The 18,450-nt window shown below is 42.8% G+C and overlaps 2 protein-coding genes across 2 annotated transcripts; one reads left to right on the top strand and one right to left on the bottom strand.

The window, feature by feature from the left end:
* Positions 1 to 7,528: 7,528 nt before the first annotated feature.
* CALHM5 (calcium homeostasis modulator family member 5) lies at positions 7,529 to 12,727 on the bottom strand. Its single transcript, XM_059082970.2, has 2 exons — positions 12,031 to 12,727; positions 7,529 to 8,345 (listed from the first exon to the last, which is right to left on the bottom strand). The coding sequence occupies exons 1-2, from the start codon at positions 12,568 to 12,570 to the stop codon at positions 7,938 to 7,940; spliced, it is 948 nt and encodes a 315-aa protein (XP_058938953.1). The 5' UTR covers positions 12,571 to 12,727; the 3' UTR covers positions 7,529 to 7,937.
* Positions 12,728 to 14,791: 2,064 nt separating this feature from the next.
* On the top strand, positions 14,792 to 18,170 carry TRAPPC3L (trafficking protein particle complex subunit 3L). Its single transcript, XM_059083332.2, has 2 exons — positions 14,792 to 14,968; positions 18,051 to 18,170. The coding sequence occupies exons 1-2, from the start codon at positions 14,792 to 14,794 to the stop codon at positions 18,168 to 18,170; spliced, it is 297 nt and encodes a 98-aa protein (XP_058939315.1).
* Positions 18,171 to 18,450: the final 280 nt, after the last annotated feature.

Below are 18,450 nucleotides of genomic sequence, written 5' to 3'. Positions count from 1 at the left end.
GTGTTTTTTCAGAGTATGTTACCAGAGATGACCTGATTTTTTTATGTGAATAGAAAAACTGCCCAGGTGGAGTGAACTTGAACCAGGCCATTCAAGTCAGAGACATCAGCATATCTTAGGATACTTTTTTTTTCTCTTAAAAACAAAACAAACAGTTTTGTTCCTTATGTTTCTGTATTTTACTTTCTCTCCTTTTTCCCCCCGATATTTGGCTTCTTTCATTTTCTAAACAATGTACATTTTTAAAAGAAGTACTTTCCCTGATAATAACCATATTTCACAGTTCTGAGTATAAGCCTAAATGGAATGCACCCAGTACCAGGCACAACACACAGGATTATGTTGACATCATAATTCGGTTCACAGGGCTTCCCTGGTGGCGCAGTGGTTGGGAATCCGCCTGCCGATGCAGGGGATACGGGTTCGTGCCCCGGTCCGGGAAGATCCCACGTGCCGCGGAGCGGCTTGGCCCGTGAGCCATGGCCGCTGAGCCTGCGCATCCGGAGCCTGTGCCCCGCAACGGGAGAGGCCACAGCAGTGAGAGGCCCGCATACCACAAAAAAAAAAAAAAAAAAAAAAAAAAAAACAAACATAATTCGGCTCACAAAATGGAGAGGCTTTTTTCTGTGCTTTGAACTTTTTTTTTTCCTTTTACCAGGATGACAATTTAAATCTCAATTTTAAAGTTGCCTCCATTCCCACACCACCCTCCCACCCAACATGCAGACACACATCGACAGACACATACCCCTTCTTTTTACACACAACTTACTTAAAGGGATAGATGAAGAAATGCAGCCTGAATGGCATAAAATAGAGGGAGACTTGGAACGTTTTTATTGCTAGGCAATGCTCGCCCTTTGTTGAAATCTCTCACTGACGTGGAGGACTGTATTTTGCTGTGATGTATTTTGCGTTTACCGTATCAGGGCTGGGAGCATGTCATTGCCTCTGCCTCGTGGTCAGCATCACCAGATGATAACATGCCCTGGCTCAGCCTTCCTTCTTCTGGAACATGTGCTCCCCACACACATACTACTGGAGGCCAACTTCCACTCAGCTGAAATCTATCCATGTCAGGCAACTCCAAGATAACCTGCCAGGAATCCCAACATTGCAGGGTGGGAAGGGGCAGGGTGGCTACCACTAATTGCACCTCCATCAGACTGCCAAGCACAAGATTCCCTAATCCTAAAATATTTAGGTATCTTGCCACTGTTTTATACTAGAATAATTTGTAAATAGAAGATTGAGATTTAGCCATGATGGTATGGGCCCCTAACCCCACCCAAAAGATTGAAGTGGGAAACTGAGGTCCTCAGAGTCTATGTTGCATTCGGGAACCAGGCATTCCTTACCGGTGATTCATGCAGGGAGCGGAAGGGTGGGAAAAAGCCAAGTGGCAGACTCAAGTCACTCATCAGAAGAGTCTGGGCGGCCCTGGAGGGTCAGATTCACAACCAACAGGGTGGACTGGAGACCAGGTCAGAGGGCAGTTCTTAGCACAGCGCAGGCAGAGGTGGGTCCCAGGGTTAAGGCACCGTGTGTGCTTAATTCCCAACCCCCTTCCTAGGATTACTGCCTCCTTTCATCCCCCCGCCAAGCAATGGAAGCTAATCAGATTAAGCCTAAATAGAACATCTATCTTTGCTATTACTTACTATTTTTCAAAGGCTAACTCACAATTTAGTGGTAGAGGTCTATTGAATTACTTTACTTTTTCCAACACACGATATTAAAATAAGTGGGAGCCCTTGGTAAACAGGGATTGAATTCCATAAACAGGGATTGAATTCCATAGAAGTCACAGCACAGCACCACACAGCATTCCAGAGAAGGATGGCCTCACAGTTAGCTGAATGTCAGGCCATTTTCCTTCTTAGTAACATTTTTGAGCAAGGAAGATGGGAGTGGAAAGAATTAAAAGGAAAGAAAAACCCTTTATAGTCATAAAATTCTCAGTTTTTAAAAATGGTGAATATTAACAGCAAAAGAAACACACAAAATATTTTGAAAATTCTTACCATTTTGTCCAGAAATATGGCGGAGGCATTTTTAAAAATAAGAAACTGCGGGCTTCCCTGGTGGCGCAGTGGTTGAGAGTCCGCCTGCCGATGCAGGGGACGCGGGTTCGTGCCCCTGTCCGGGAGGATCCCAAATGCCGCGGAGCGTCTGGGCCCGTGAGCCATGGCCGCCGCGCCTGCGCGTTCCGAGCCTGCGCTCCGCAACGCGAGGGGCCACAACAGTGAGAGGCCCGCGTACCGCAAAAAATAATAATAATAAGAAGAAACTTGTTTAAACAAACATAACCATTTAGGCTTAATTTTCCCCTCTGAGTAAGCAAGAACTGCCTTATATAAACACCCACGCACTTGCTCTGTTCCCTTTGTACCTCTGGGAGGGGAGAAAGAAGAAAAGCGCGTAGGAAGTTTTCATTTGTGGACAAGCTTGTGTGCATAACCACAAGTTCTGTGGATTCTGCAGACTGATTAGGTCTAACCCAGAAGACTGCATCAATTACTTAGGGCAGATTCCCAATATGAAGGCAAGGCATCTGCAGGAAAATTACGCTTAAACTTTTATTGTGACTATGTCTGTGTAACATTGTTTTTCTTTTAGTCACAGAAAAGTATTTCTTAAGGCTCAATTCTCAGTAAATTCTGCAAGTTATCTGCCCTTACTTATGAACGTCCATCTTCCACTCCTGTTCATGATCCAGTCTTACAAGCAAATGGGCTTTCTCTAGGCATCTTGTCTCCTTAGAACTATTACCAAAGATGTTCCAGAAGGAAGTTTTCAATCTTCCAGATATCTCAGCCCATGAAAATCTAGGCTGTCCTAAGTTTCCATTGGAGATTCTTGTTTTTATTCCTATTGCTTAACTTATTTGGAAGAAACTCATGAGAGACTGACTTATGAAACAAACCTAAGTGTGTGGATTGAAAATAGCAATCGTTGGGCTTCCCTGGTGGCGCAGTGGTTGAGAGTCCGCCTGCCGATGCAGGGGACGCGGGTTCGTGCCCCGGTCCGGGAAAATCCCACATGCCGCGTAGAGGCTGGGCCCGTGAGCCATGGCCGCTGGGCCTGCGCGTCCGGAGCCTGTACTCCGCAACGGGAGAGGCCACAGCGGTGAGAGGCCCGCGTACCGCAAAAAAAAAAAAAAAAAAAAATAGCAATCGCATGGGGAACGTTTCATTAATGTAACTATTTATAATGAAATTCCTTACCGAGAGATGAAAACAGTTGAGGAAATAGTCTGGGGAAACAAAACCCCCAAGGCTCAAGCAAGCTTTATCTGAGCCTAAAGATTCAGAAACACATGGGGAAGGCCAGCCACACTCAGAGACACATGGAAGGCCAGCCACACTCTTGGTCAGCCCTGCTTGGTGTGACTCTTAGTTTGTGTCAGAAGTAAGATTTTGTCCAGACTTGCCCTGGCCTCTCAGTGAGGCTCCAGGGTAATGGTTATCAATCCTGACTCCCCCACAGAATCTCCTGGAACTTTCCCCCAAAAATCCTGATGCCCAGGCCCCAATTTTGGCCAATTAAATCACACTCTCTGGGAATAAGACTCAGGCATCAGAACTTTTTAAATGCTCCCCAGGCGATCTTAATGGGCATCCAGTGCCCTAGAGCAGGGGTTTTCAAACTGCGTTCCTTGGTTCTCTAGGGTGATCACTGCAGAGGTAAGGTGGCATGTGATGACTGCTACCCCTCCCGTCCCTCAGTCCAAATTCTTCCAGAGTTACCACTCATTTTGTCTCCTTTAAGTGTTTCAAATAAAATAATATGTCATTGGAAAGAAAGTGGAAAACATTAGAGAGATGTAATCAAGGATAGTCTCGATTAAAACAAAGCCCACTGGTGATTGGGATAACTAACTTATCTCTCGCAGAGGAGGTAGGGAGAGAAGTTTTGTCTCCCAGGACCTTCACTCCAAAGAAGATGGATATTGACCAAACACTAGTCTGTAACTCTATATTTGTCTGCATATTTCTTTAACCACTTTACTTCCTATATAGGGTCAGTGAAACTCACTCATAGTTAGCCAATTGTTTAAGGAAGCAAGCGTTTTAAAAGCACTATCCCTCCTGTTTCCTCTCATGGCATAAATACCAACAAAACTCCTGGGAGAATCGTCTTGATCTGTTGATATCATCAGCAATTATTATTATTGCAGAAGCACACCCTTTTATGTTAAAACCTAAGAATAAAACGTTGTTACAATACAACTAGTAATCATTGTATAGGTTATGTATTCTGCCAAAGGATGCATATATTCTCAGGTATTTTCTAAAACAAAGTTATTCCATATTCACCTGAGTTGATAACTTTTCTTACTTTCTCCTATTCCTTGAAATGATCTTAGAAAATATCATGGGAAAAAGAAACCCTTAGACTAGCAGCAAAGAAGTTACCTACAAATGCACAGCGCTTGCAAAACTTCTGTGAGGCAAACTTTAAAGTATCGTTAAGGGATGAAAGGTCACCTTGAATAAATAGAAAATACATGGAAAGTTACCCCATGTTCTCAGGTTGATAACAGCATAAAGTCTAATTCAGTAGGTCTGGGGTGGGGCCCAAGATTCTGAATTCCTTCTACGCTTCCTTCCTTGGCGTGGCCTGCTTTGTGCTTTACAGCAGTGGTTCTCCAACCTTTTTGGCACCAGGGACCGGTTTTGTGGAAGACAATTTTTCCACAGACCGGGGTCTGCGGGGATGTTTCAGGCGGTAATGCGAGCGGTGGGGAGCGGTGGGGAGCAGCAGATGAAGCTTCGCTCGCTTGCCCGTTGCTCACCTCCTGCTGTGTGGCCTGGTTCCTAACAGGCCACGGACTGGTAGTTGGGGACCCCCGCTTTAGAGCAGTTGTTCTCAAGATGTGATCCCTAGACCAGCAGCAGCAGCAGCACCTGAGAACTTGTTAGAAATGCAAATTCTCACCCCAAACCTACCAAATCAGACACTTGGGCTCAGCAATCTACATTTTAACAAGCCCTCCAGATGATTTGGGCACGCGTTCAAGTTTGAGAACCACTGCTCCAGCACTTCTAAAATTTAAGTTTGCATAGGAATCACCCAAGATCTCGTTTAACGACAGGCTTGATTCAACAGGTCTAGGATGGGGTCTGATTCGGCATTTCTAACAGCTCCCTCGCTTACTGATGCTGTGGTTTGAAGGCAACGCTTTGAGGAGCAAGGCTAGAAACCAATCTGTTTCTAGCTTACTCAAGGCCAACCTATCCTGTACCTTCTACTGCCATTTTCTTCTAGGTGTTAATGATAATAGTATGTTTCTCCTCTCAGTTATTTATTTTATTTTTTATTTTATTTATTTATTTATTTATTTTTTTGCGGTACGCGGGCCTCTCACTGTTGTGGCCTCTCCCGTTGCGGAGCACAGGCTCCGGACGCGCAGGCCTAGCGGCCGTGGCTCACGGGCTTAGTTGCTCTGCGGCATGTGGGATCTTCCCGGACCGGGACACGAACCCGTGTCTCCTGCATCGGCAGGCGGATTCTCAACCACTGCGCCACCAGGGAAGCCCAGTTATTTATTTTAAACTAAATTAACTCACATCAGTGTGTTCCTCTCAAACCAAATTTAACCAAAACTCATTAAAAATGAATTTCAGGCTTTGGTGGAGCTAGTTTGGAGAGGTACCTATTCAGCATCTATCAAATCATTCCACAGAGGATATACTACTTCCTGAAATCAAGAGGAAAAAACTATTAAGGAAACACCTATGCATAGGGAGAATTTTTGTATAAATCTATGTATAAATTCGATTTGCCTCTAATTTCTCTCTTTTAATAAATTCTTATTTTCACATATGAGTGTTCAGGCTATCTTACTTCATAGTGCCCCCAAATCTGATGGCTTAAAACAACAAATTTTTTTTTAAGCTCATGATTTTCTGGATCAGGGATTTGGGCAGGACATACTGGGGATCCCTTTGTAATGTCTGCAACCTCAGATGGTGTGGCTCGAAAGTCTGATGTCTGGAATGACTTCACTCAGACCGTAGACCTGGGACCCTTTTTCTGGCTGTCGGTTGGGTCCCCTGGTTCTTCTCCATGTCTTGTCTGCTGAGGCTGGAATGTCCAAAATGACTTCTTCACTCAGATGCCTGGTACTTTACCTAACCTATCAATAGAATGACTCAAAGAGTTGGTGTTAGCCAACTAACTCTTTTTAATCTCTCTCTCTCTCTCTCTCTCTCTCCATTTGGCTAGCTTGGCTTTCTTCAGAGCTTGGCGCTCTCAGGGCAATTGGACTTCTTACATGGTGGCTGCCTTTTATCAGGCTCAGCATTGCCAGAGACCAAGGCATAAGGTGCAACAATTCTGCAATCTGGATTCACTTCTGCTACATTCTATTGGTCCATTAAGGTCAGAATCAAGAAGAGAAAGACACTCCATCTCTCAATTGGAGCCACTGAGCCAAGTTTAATTTCCCATGGTTAGGTTTTATTACAGGGAAATTCAGATGCACCAAAGTTGCAAGGGAGATGGTCTTGCTAGAATCAAAGTAAATGCAAAAAAAAAAAAAATACTAACTCTAAAAACTTCTTAGAAAGTTCCAGCTCATAGAGCCCATAGTTAGCATCTCTTCCTAACTCTGCTTTCAGTGACATCACCTTGGTAACTTGAAATTACGTCATGGAAATTGTCAAACACTTCAAATCAGGGTTGTTTTTTTTTTTTTTTGAGAGCCAGTTGTTAAACATTTATCACATACCATGTTTAAAACCCAAACAATATTTCAAATATTGCAACATCACAGCCCCCACCTCCCACTCTCCCACCTACACACACACACACACACACACACACACACACTCACACACTCACAACCTGACTCTGCACCTCCAAGTTCCCAAGGATATGTTGTTTCAGGTCTTATACCTATAGGATCATCTCCCCAATTTGGGAGAATGTTCCGTGGTAATAAGGAGTTCATCCCCAGGATTCTCCAACTAGGAGGCAAGGACTCTCTGTGGTATAAGATGTGAGCCACAGCATAGAACATAGTGCCTCTCCCTTAAATATCAATCCCACTCAGAGATTTAGAGGGAATTAATATATCTGTATAGTTAAACTGATGTAGATATATTACATAATAGAATGCAAAATTTGCATTCTGTAAGTTCCCACAAAAGTGTTTTTAGTTTCTTATAAAGTCACAGGAAATAAATGAACTTCAAGGTTGAAAAAAAGTTTTAACATGTAATATTAATATATGTCTATATCAATACAGTCATAAATATATATATATGTATATGTGTGCTTGTGTGTATGTGTACATGTGTATTTTTTAATGGGGAAATGGGTTCATGAAGGCAAAAGTGCCTAGAGCCCGCAAAAGTTATATAGTACAGCCCTGACCGTAGGGGTCTACTTTCAGTGCATAGTGGAAACATGTGAAAAGCTCTGAATTTTAGGCATCATATTCTTCTAATGTGTTATTTGGAGAACCGGTGTCTTCAGATTCCAAGGAAATGAATTTCAAATGATAGAATTTCACACCTCCTTGAAAGGCAATAGGATAGATTTACTGAGTGAGGATTTCTACCAACTACACCGCAGATCCCACTGTACAGAAATCTGTTAAGAGTACCACACGCACTCACAAGTCACCACTGCTACCCCCGGATGCCATGACCATATTTACACAGAGTGGCAGACCTTCTTGCGTGAGTCTCACTGTCAAAAGCATAAAATCTTAGCACTTGAAGCCCCTGAGCCCAACCCCCGACAAATGAGACAGCACCTCTGTCACCATCCTTGGCCAGTCACTCAGCATCAGTTTGACCACATGACACTGTCTGCAGCTGGGAGCTGCAAAGCTGCTCCCCTTTGTGTTATTGTCTTACAAAGAGAAAACGCGGAGAAGCTCGGGTAGCTGTTGACGCAGTAGGAAGATGTCTAGATACCACGAGTCAGAGATGGTGGGTGAGCTGCACGTTTTGAACAGCATCCACAAGCACCGTTGTAGTCTCATCGTCCTCAGGGCGAAGTTCCAGACCATCTTCCACCACCCTGTGGAGGACGCTGTAATGTTGCTGGTTTGGGTGGAAAGAATGCAGCTCTGAAGCAGACTCCCAGGCCGCAAAGCTAGGCATGGAGAAGACCTCTGGCCTCTTGTTTTCGAAGAAGCATTTCAGGTTCCTGTCACTCAGCTTTTTGGCATAGTCCAGGAACGTATTTTCCAATTGCTCCTTCTCTGTTTGTGCATACATCTTCCAAAAACTCAGCTGAAGGTAGCTAACTTTTGATCGGCAGCGAGCATAACAAGCGGTGAGCAGAGAGAAGAAAGATGCTGAACAAATCAGGAACCATCCTAGGATCTTAGAAAGAAAGAAATATTGAGGACCTCAAAAGCAAAGCCACTTCTCCAGGAGCCGGGGTAGTGTTATTGGGAAATGTACGGCTAATTTAATATCAGACCTCAGTTGATATCCTTCATTTAATTACTAACCACAGGTTTTTTTTTTTTTTTTTACAGTCAAATAAAGTTAGGGTTTACCTAACCTCTACTCTCCATCCTACCCACCATGGCTGGTATGCAAAGAAAGACCCAGAAGGCAGGCAAATGGAAAGGAGCAAAAATATAGATTATCCAAGAACTGGAAAAACCAAGCCCTCAAATAGTACTAGTTATTAGAGGAAAGAATTCTGTGCATGAGTAAATGTGGTCATTTGCGCAAGTGACCACCTTAGCGGAGTGCTTTCAGGCGTTGATACGTGCATATTCATGGCCCGTGACTGATTTTTCCCATGTTACATTGTTTGCAGAGAACAGCAGACCCTCCCTGAGAGAAGTATCATCACTCATTATCCAGGATAAAGTGAGACAAACGTAACACAATAAGGAAACTGAAGCTATAAGAATTGGAAGGCTGCATAAAAGCCAAGAAAAAAAAGAATTGAGTCATTGGAAACCTTCAGGATTTGCTGGTTCTGAATTTGGGTAATTTGAGAAAACAAATTCCTCTCTGAATATGAAATGGTTCTGCTGGGGTTTTTTTCTGAACTTTAAAAAGAGAAGTCTAAGCAGCTCAACTAATCTTCTAAGCTTTTTGTTGTTCTAATTATATTTTTCACAATTGCAATTAATTTCATATGTGGACAGCTAACAAAGCTCTTTCAAAGTTTCTCTTGACATTTTAGTTAAATGGCCTGTAGTATTTCTCAGCAGGTGGGCCTATTTGAACACAGAAACAATCTGCAAATGAACCCATTCAGACCGTAACAGAACCACAAATATGCTCCGATGCTTTAAACCAGTGTTTCCCAAACTCCAACTCCAGACCACGGAGGTCATTGTACAGGGGCTCAGACCGCACATGAAGGCTCACGACTCTAGGTTGCCACTAGTTGGGTTTAAATCTCAACTTTCTCCTTTCTGTGGCTATCCTCCATGCCTCAGGTCTCTCAGTTGTAAAGTGGGGCTTACCCACCTCAGAGGGTAATTTGGAGCATTAAAACGAGACGATGTAGACATCCACGTGACTCAGTAAGTATCAGCCATTGTCATGTGCTGCTATTTTTCAAACGTATCCATGTCTATGTAAAAGCATTCCTGAACACAGGATATCTCTCTGATGTGATTTAACAAATGAAGCCCAGCTCCCATTGTGTGAAAGTCCTCACATTTACTTTAGTCCCTTGTGCTTGTCTCCCCCGGAACTTCCTCTTTTCTTTAACCTCTACCTTTCTTTTTCCACACAGCCGGTTCTCCTGTAGGCCGTCTCACCTCAGTATCTGAACCAATTCTGCTGTGCCATCAACAACTGTTTGATCAGCTTCAGACTCCCTCTCCCCCCATTGCATGACCTTACCTTCAAACTGGCTCTCACCTGAGCGCTGAGCACTGAGTCCTCTGTTCTGGTACCCAGGGTCTACCTAGACACGGTGGATGCTCCCACCCCAGCCCTCAAGAGTGTCCCATTCTGCACGAGTCTTCTCCCTGAAACCCTGGCGTTTTTCTCGTCAGTTTAGAACACTTACTCCATGCCAGCAGCTTTATATCCATTCACGTCCACCATCTACTATACCTTCCAGCACCCCTCCAAGCCCAATAGCTCTGGGCCACAGCTGGTAAGCGGTAGAATCAGTATCCAAGCCCAAGGAGAGCGAACTCCAAGATGGAGTTCTTGCCACTGTGCTACCCTACCTTCCTGAAGAATAGCAAGCCACCCAGCTGGATTCCATTTCTCTGCTCCACCCACGGACGCGGCACCTTTTACCCCCAGCCGCATACCCAGCTGTTGGTCTGGACTCTTTGTCGCTCCTGCGCTCCTGCCTGTCGGAAGAACTAAGCACCGTAGTCAGCACCTGCTGTGACTCAGTTCCCTTTGTCCACATCTCTTATGCCTCTTCTCCTAGGAATCAGCCCCAGGCCCTTCTCATTCCTCTGAAAAGTAAACAGGTCAGCGTGGCTACGCTATGGGAGGGTGTGCATGATTTCCTTATGCCTCTGTTTAGAGAAGAAAAGTCCACACGGTGACAAGTGTTTGGATCTACCTGAATGGTGCCCTGGTGCCCGAGGACACAAATCATAAATCACTCATTGTATCATAACACTTGTAATTAATACCTTCCTTCAACTAAACAAGGAAGACGTTCGGGGGCCTGGGATGTTTTTATCTAAGATGCGCTTTATGCGTGAAACAAAAGATTTTGTTTGGGGAGCATTTTTAGGCTTATCAGTTTATGAAGAGAGTAGGACTATATTGCCAACCAGTTTTGGAAAGTATGATTTTAGAAAAAGCTTTTGCCTTGATGTGTTGTTGAAAAGGTGAGTCTATGCTGAAAAAAAGTAAAATTATACTATTTTCAGCACATGTATTCTTTTTTTTTTAACATCTTTATTTGAGTATAACTGTTTTACAATAGTGTGTTAGTTTCTCCTTTACAACAAAGTGAATCAGTTATACATATACATATGTTCCCATAACTCTTCCCTCTTGTGTCACCCTCCCTCCCACCCTCCCTATCCCACCCCTCTAGGTGGTCACAAAGCACAGAGGTGAACTCCCTGTGCCATGCTGCAGCTTCCCACTAGCTATCTAATTTACATTTGGTAGTGTGTATATGTCCCAGCCACTCTCTCTCATATTCTTAAACAAATAGCATTCTTGACAAACTGTGGATCTATTTATCTACTCTTATTGCTTGTTTTGATTTGGGGAATGTCATTCCTGCTCCTCACAAGCAGGAATTCCATCTTTCCCTGAGGCCAGGGCCAGACTCACATCTGGATTTGTGCTCACGTACCTGGAAGGATGACAGGCTATTTCCTTGTGTCAATTAGGGAAAGCTACAATTTCCTGCTGTTAAATAAAACAGGGCCCCAAATCTGGAGCTTCTAAAGTCATGTAAGAACTTTTTTAGCTGTAGAGCACAGAGCACAGGATGAAACCTCCCTGGAGAATATGGTCCCGTTTCACTGAAGGCTATTTAAAGACTGCCAACACGTACTTTATACAGGAAGTTCTTCTCCATCTTGACAATATTTATACATAGAGATAGCAGTTGCCAGAAATCATGCAAGGGAATCTCTACACTAATTATATTATGTGCAGCTTTGAAAAGTATTATCTCATTTTGTTCAGCTATATTTTAATAGATATGTGTTTTTCTGAGAAACCAGTTTGAAAATAATTAATAGAAGGCAGTAACTTCTAATGACTGCCATTAGCACTCTATTATGAGTTAGGGTCATGCATTATTTACAAAATCAACCCAGAGAGATTGTCTTAAAGTACATAAGTATTTACATATGTATAACTCAGAGATTTCTTTCCGGAAATGGAAAAGACAATCCAATCAGCAGTTTTACTAACCAAGCAACCACTGAAAAGCTTTTCCTCAGATTGTCTTAATGCTGCCACGTGTTCCAAATTCCATTTAGTTTCAAAATGCTTTAGGAGGATTCAGACTCAGCCCTGGCTCAACAGAGTACAGAGAGAATACTTCAAGCTCACTCCGGGGAAAAAAAAGAAAAAAGTCATGTTTGTCCTTTCTTACCTGAGACTGGGCTTGCAGGGACAGTTTCAGTTCTTCGTTGTCCGTAGGGGTCATGCTGATTTTGCCACAAGGTACTTTGTGAAGTTCGTCCCAGCACTCTTTGGGCTTGCCCTTGCAAATCAGCCCCAGGAGTCTTGAACTTTTGGTCCCACTCATGGCACATTCATAAAATGTCCCATTGAGCAAAGCCACGGAAAGCCACATCACTGGAGCCACCAATGAATTCAGAGTGATCTGGCCGAGGACATAGAAGAAGCGGCAGCTGTGGCCCCTGGGGTAGATTTTCCTGGGATTCACACAGCAGCCTGTGAAGAGTCTCCATGACCTGTTGTTCAGAAAGAATCCCAGGATCAGTAACACCCAGGCAGGAGCAAAAAGGAAAACCAATCCGTACACCACATTCTCAGTGCTGCAGGGACACTGAAAAGCCACGAGTGAAAAGAGACGCTCACCTCCCACAGTCAGCAGAGCCAAAGAGCTGTAGCCAATAACAGTTTTCTGGTTGAGGATGAATTTTAAAATCCCCTGAAAAGCATCCATGTTGAAGATACACAAAGGGAAAACGCTTTGCTCTTATGTATTGGCAGAGCAGCTGTGGCAGTGGCCGAGGGTGGAGCTCTTTCTTCCTTAGAAGCAACAGTCCTCCTTAGACTGAATTCAGCCAGATAAGGAAACAATGTCATTCCCTAGGAATGAATATCTCCCAACAGTGTTCAGATAATGCCTCCTACTGGTGGATATTAGGCCATGAAACTAGAGCCCAAACACGGAGAATTAGAGTAAATTCAAAGTGAACAGCCTCCATTTTTATGTTATTTCCCTGTGGCTTGGGTTGAGAATCAGAAAGAAATTGCGACTCCACAGATAATCGTCTAGGAATTTTCCAACCGGAGGAATCAACATTCGCAGAAATAGGGTTTCAGCCAATTGATTGGGAGCCAAATCAAGCCTCCTAGCCTAGAGTTTCATGATGGTATTTTTCTCTTGTTGCTTAAGACTTTTGCACTTTGACTTAAGATCTGGAAGATTCATTTTACATCTTCTTTAACTGACTAGTGACTTTAACCAAATTTTAGGAGTTGGGCTATTTGAAATTTATATGGAAAAGTTCAGGGAGAGTTTGAGTTTTGAATGAAAGACAAAGTGAGAAGGGTTCTAATCATTTCTTTCCTAGACTTTCATAGTAACCTCTTGATTGGTGTCACTGCCTTTGACCTCATGCCTACCCCCATTCTCAACCCTAAATCCATCCTCTATGCTGACATGAAGGAGATCCCTCTAAAACAGAAAACCAGTTCCTCCCTAGCCTACTCACACCTTTGGGGCTCCCTGTTGCCCACAAAGTGATAGATGCCAACTTTCCCTGAACCTCATCATGGTATTTCATGCCCTTGACGTGTTCCTTCTATCTGGAATATCCCCCCACCCACACACACACACACCTGACCTTGTCCACCTGGCAAACCTTCACTCAATGTTCATAAACAGGGTAGAAGCTTCTTATTCTGTGACTATTTCAAGGGTTGCTACCAAACATGTAACATTGTACTTGCAGAGCCTATCATAGTATTGCAGTTATTTTTTTAAATATCTATAGCTCCTCTTTAACTGTGAGCCCTTATAAAACAGGAACTACATCTTATTACATTTTGTATTCTGGGCATAAATATGATGTCAAACACAGAATGGATGCTTACTCAATAATTCGTTTTCCAAATAGTTATCGAACTCCACACTCCTCTCCACAGTGTGCCAGGCACTGTGCTAGACAGGCAGTGCTCAATGGGTACTATTGAACGAATGAATGGTGAAAATTTTAGTACTTCTAATTATAAATAATTTAAGGAAATTGTCTCCATATCTGTCCTACATTGCTTTTAATTTTTTAATTAAATTAATTAAGGCACTTGAAAGACAACAACAGTCAAGCTGACACATTTCCATTAATAAACTTCAGATTCCAGGCCTGTATATTTTGTGACAAGGAAGTCCCTTGGACTAGAAGCCAGGGAACTAAGTTACAATGTAACCTTAGCCGTGTCATTTTACTTCTCTGAGTCCCACTTTACTCATTTGAGAAACTGGAGGTATGCAAGAAATAGTCTCCAAGCCTTCCTCTATCTCTGCATTGTATAATTCTTTCAGCTCTTTAAAACAGCAGACTTTTTTGAGAAGCTGCTTTATGACTCACTTATGTGCCTCCCACCACTAACCCTTGTTCCTTCTCAGAGACTTGTCATCCTTGGTGTTACGGCTCCCTCCGCTTCCCCAAACACACCCTTGGGTTTAATCTTCCCATGGCACCCTCTGCCCTCTGCTCTGTTGCCTTCCTGTTGTGGCAGGTGTGGCTTGGGTCCCTTCTAATTCGGGATCTTATCCTTTACTAGGCTCATGTGGCAAACATTATGCTAGTGTGCTGATGATTAGTAATATTTTAATTTCTTACACTCCTAAAGGATATTCACTGTTGAAAAAGGTTTTTTTCAAAAATGATGCCTGAACTCTGAGTTTCATAAACCACATTGTTTCCACAGAACACTTGTCCTTTAGGATACTCTATGAAAATAAAAGGGTTGAAGACTTGCACAAGTCAGAGGGTCAGTACATTTCAAAGCTGAGTGTGAACCCCGGCTTTCTGACTACAAATCCCACGAGCTTAACCATTGTGCCTGGAAAAAGGGAATGTGGGTGCCTTACTAACAGTTCTTTGTTCTAGACCAAGTTTTGTAAACTTTTTCCTGTTTACTAGGCTGCTTTCAAGATGTACTTGGGAATTACACCAAGTGTGACCTGTAGCAATTCAAGCAGAAATGAATTTTCCCTGATTCTAGACAAGAACCCTCTGGTGGAGTTTGTGGAAGAGCTCCCCGCTGGGCCATCCTCTCCGTGCTACTGCAATTTACTCTGTGGGATTATCAGAGGGGCCCTGGAAATAATGGTAAGGCGCAGGCCCTATTTTGCCAGGTATATTCATTACCTAGTGCTGTGTAACTACCCCCAAATGTAGCCTCTTAAAACAACAAGTATTTATTATCTCACACAGTTTCTGAGGATCAGAAATCTGGTAGCAGCTTTGCTAGGTGGCTGTGATTCAAAGCCTTTCACAGCTTAATGCACATGCAGTCAAGCGGTTGGTCAGGGCTGCAGTCTCTAAGGCCGGGAATCTACTTCCAAGCTCACTCACGTGGCTTCAGTGCCTTTCTCGCAGTCGGTTAGAGGCTTCATGAAGTTCTTTGTCACATAGGTCTCTTTGTAGATCTAATCACAACAGGTGCTGTCAACTCTGGAGCAACGTTGGAGGGGAATACCTGAATGATAGGAGGCGGGGTCACTGTGGGCCGTTTTGGAGGCTGGCTTCCACACCTGTAACTAAGACAGTGATCAGCATCTGTTAAGAGACACTGAGCATACAAAGATGAACAAAACACAGTTATTGCCCTTCAAGAATCTTCTGGAAAAAAAAAAAAAAAAAAGAATCTTCTGTCCAGTAGAGAAGTCAAATGACTTAGGGCCACGGGAGGACCTGGGGTGGGGTGGGGTGGGGTGGGGTGGGGTGGTTGGGAGGTGGGCAGAGAAGCTTTCCTAGGGAAACTCTGAGCTGACATCTGAAAGATAAAAAGCAGTTAGGTGAAGGTCTTGGGGTGAGGGGAAAATAATATTCCAGGTAAAAGGAGGACCTTGCCCAAAGGCACAAAAATAATATTTCGTTCTACGGACAAGGAAGTTGAATTAGTTCAGTGTGATTCACATGTAGATTGGGGAAAAAAATCAGGTCCGAAATAGGATAAAGAAGTCTCCAGCTTTCATGGGTAACAGTTGATTATATGTGCCGAATGACAAATATGTATCAGACTTCATGTGGTCCCAAATATCCAAATAATTTCAATGTAGTCTTTTTGTTATCTTAACTGATTTTCAGTTAAATTATGACAGAGACAAAGAAAGATCTTATGGGGAAAAAATGAGAGTGGATTGAGCTTCCATATTTCAAAGTGCACTGTACATCCTTCTATTGGAGGATGAGCCTCACAAAGGCATGGTTTTTGCACACTACAGGAGCAGATAATTTGGTACACCAAAGTCTACGGTTTAATAAATGCAGACTGGTTGGCCAGGGAATTCTTTTTTTTTTTTTTTTTTTTTTTTTTTGCGGTATGCGGGCCTCTTACTGTTGTGGCCTCTCCCATTGCGGAGCACAGGCTCCGGACGCACAGGCTCAGCGGCCATAGCTCACGGGCCTAGCTGCTCCGCGGCACGTGGGATCTTCCCGGACCAGGGCACGAACCCGTGTCTCCTGCATCGGCAGGCGGATTCTCAACCACTGCGCCACCAGGGAAGCCCCCAGGGAATTCTTAGTGAGAGAGGGGAGTGGGTCAGATAAGACTAAATAAACATTAATTAACTGTCTACTAGGCCCAGGCTTTTTCACTTATTATTTGCTTTTACTAGGTATTTTTTCTTAACATTTTTATTGGAGTATAATTGCTTTACATTGTTGTGTTAGTTGCTGCTGTATAATCAGCTATACATATACATATATCCCCATATCTCTTCCCTCTTGCCCACCTTCCCTATCCCACCCCTCTAGGTGGTCCCAAAGCACGGAGCTGATCTCCCTGTGCTATTCGGCTGCTTCCCACTAGCTATCTATTTTACATTTGGTAGTGTATATATGTCCATATCACTCTCTCACTTTGTCCCAGCTTACCCTTCCCCCTCCCCGTGTCCTCAAGTCCATTCTCTATGTCTGCGTCTCTATTCCTGTCCTGCCCCTAGGTTCTTCGGAACCCTTTTATTTTTTTTTAGATTCCATATATATATGTTAGCATACTGTATTTGTTATTCTCTTTCTGACTTACTTCACTCTGTATGACAGTCTCTAGGTCCATCCACCTCACTACAGATAACTCAGTTTCGTTTATTTTTATGGCTGAGTAATATTCCATTGTATATATGTGTCACATCTTCTTTATCCATTCATCTTTCGATGGACACTTAGGTTGCTTCCGTGTCCTGGCTATTGTAAATAGAGCTGCAAGGAACATTGTGGTACATGCCTCTTTTTCAATTATGGTTTTCTCAGGGTATATGCCCAGTAGTGGGATTGTTGGGTCATATGTTAGTTCATATGTACAGTGCATTTTGAAATATGGAAGCTAAATTCACTCTCATTTTTTTCCCCATAAGATCTTTTTTGTCTTTGTCATAATTTAACTACTAGGTATATTTACTAGGTACTTTTGCTTATATCTTATTTATCCCAACGACTTAAAATAGCTGAACAGGTACTCTATTGAGGGTAGGTCAGCAATATGCTGCTTTTATGTGAGTATATTTTAATGAAGAGAGAAGCAAGCCCTAGGGTTTGCTTCAATGTCTGGGAAATGAGAAAGGCTTTATCATGGAAAAGAAGGCCTGGGTATCAAATATTCATGTCTATAATTTTGATTTTTAATTTTATACTTATAATTTATTCAGTGTGTGTTTTTTCACATCTCTCAAAGTGATAAGTAATTGCTAAATGTTGTTAGGACAAGTGATTATGTTATTGAGCTAAAGACAGAGTGATTTATACCAAGTCAATTGGAGAAGAATCGTTTTAAGAAGCCATTTATCCTTGGAAGTTCTGCTTGGCAAGGCACGTTGAGTCAAGGCTATCTTTGAGTTGGAAATTGGTGTTCTTCCTGAGATGGAGCCTTAGTTTAGACCTGCACTCTGAGCAAAAAGGGGCCCACATCCTGAGCTTGGCCCAGACTCAACCAAGTTGAACCTGTCCTGGACCACCTCTCTCTTTGCAGACTCACACACAAGGCTGACCACAGCCAGATCATCAATGGAGGACACACAGTAAAGGGCCCTTCATCCACAGGAAAAGCTCTTTTTTTTATCATTTTGAAAGGAAAGTCACCTCTTTATGGGGTAAATCAAACTGAAAATAAAGACAGAAAAAATTAGAGGTTGTTTTTTTTAAAACCTGAATGACTCAGGCCTGTTTTTTTTTTTCTTTTTGTCTTTCCTAGGTTCATTTGGCTGCTGATGTTACATTCTTGCAAGACAGACTAAAAGGCGACAGTGTGACAGAAATAGGAATAACATTTCTGAAAAAACTAGGTGAAGAAAAATACAGACGGAAAAAATGAAGAATAGCTTGCAAAATGTCACAGGCTGGCTGGTTGAGCAGTTAATATTAGCTAAACATATATAGCCATAGAAGTTTTGAATTATTTAATAGCATGGGATTTAAAAGACTTATAAATCAGCCAGAAATTTGAAATGCAGGGCACTAAGATTTAAAGCTGTTTTTTTCTTTGCTTATAAATCACACATTTTCAATCTCGAGTCCGCAAGATTTCTTATACAAATAACTCCTTGTAAAATAGTAAGCATGAATTCTACATCTTACATAATCCATCCTAAGAG

The sequence above is a fragment of the Kogia breviceps genome, chromosome 13 (genome assembly GCF_026419965.1).
Source record: "Kogia breviceps isolate mKogBre1 chromosome 13, mKogBre1 haplotype 1, whole genome shotgun sequence".
Lineage (NCBI taxonomy): Eukaryota > Metazoa > Chordata > Mammalia > Artiodactyla > Physeteridae > Kogia > Kogia breviceps.
The sequence above is the reverse complement of the archived record's forward strand: the minus strand, read 5'-3'. Positions and strand labels throughout refer to the sequence as shown.

Excerpts from the sequence above, each read along its gene's own strand:
- CALHM5 (XM_059082970.2), bottom strand. The coding sequence starts at position 12,570 with ATGGATGCTTTTCAGGGGATTTTAAAATTCATCCTCAACCAGAAAACT. Across the intron at positions 8,346-12,030 it reads CCCTGCAAGCCCAGTCTCAG|ATCCTAGGATGGTTCCTGAT; the intron begins GTAAGAAAGGAC and ends TTTCTTTCTAAG.
- TRAPPC3L (XM_059083332.2), top strand. The coding sequence starts at position 14,792 with ATGTACTTGGGAATTACACCAAGTGTGACCTGTAGCAATTCAAGCAGA. Across the intron at positions 14,969-18,050 it reads GAGGGGCCCTGGAAATAATG|GTTCATTTGGCTGCTGATGT; the intron begins GTAAGGCGCAGG and ends TGTCTTTCCTAG.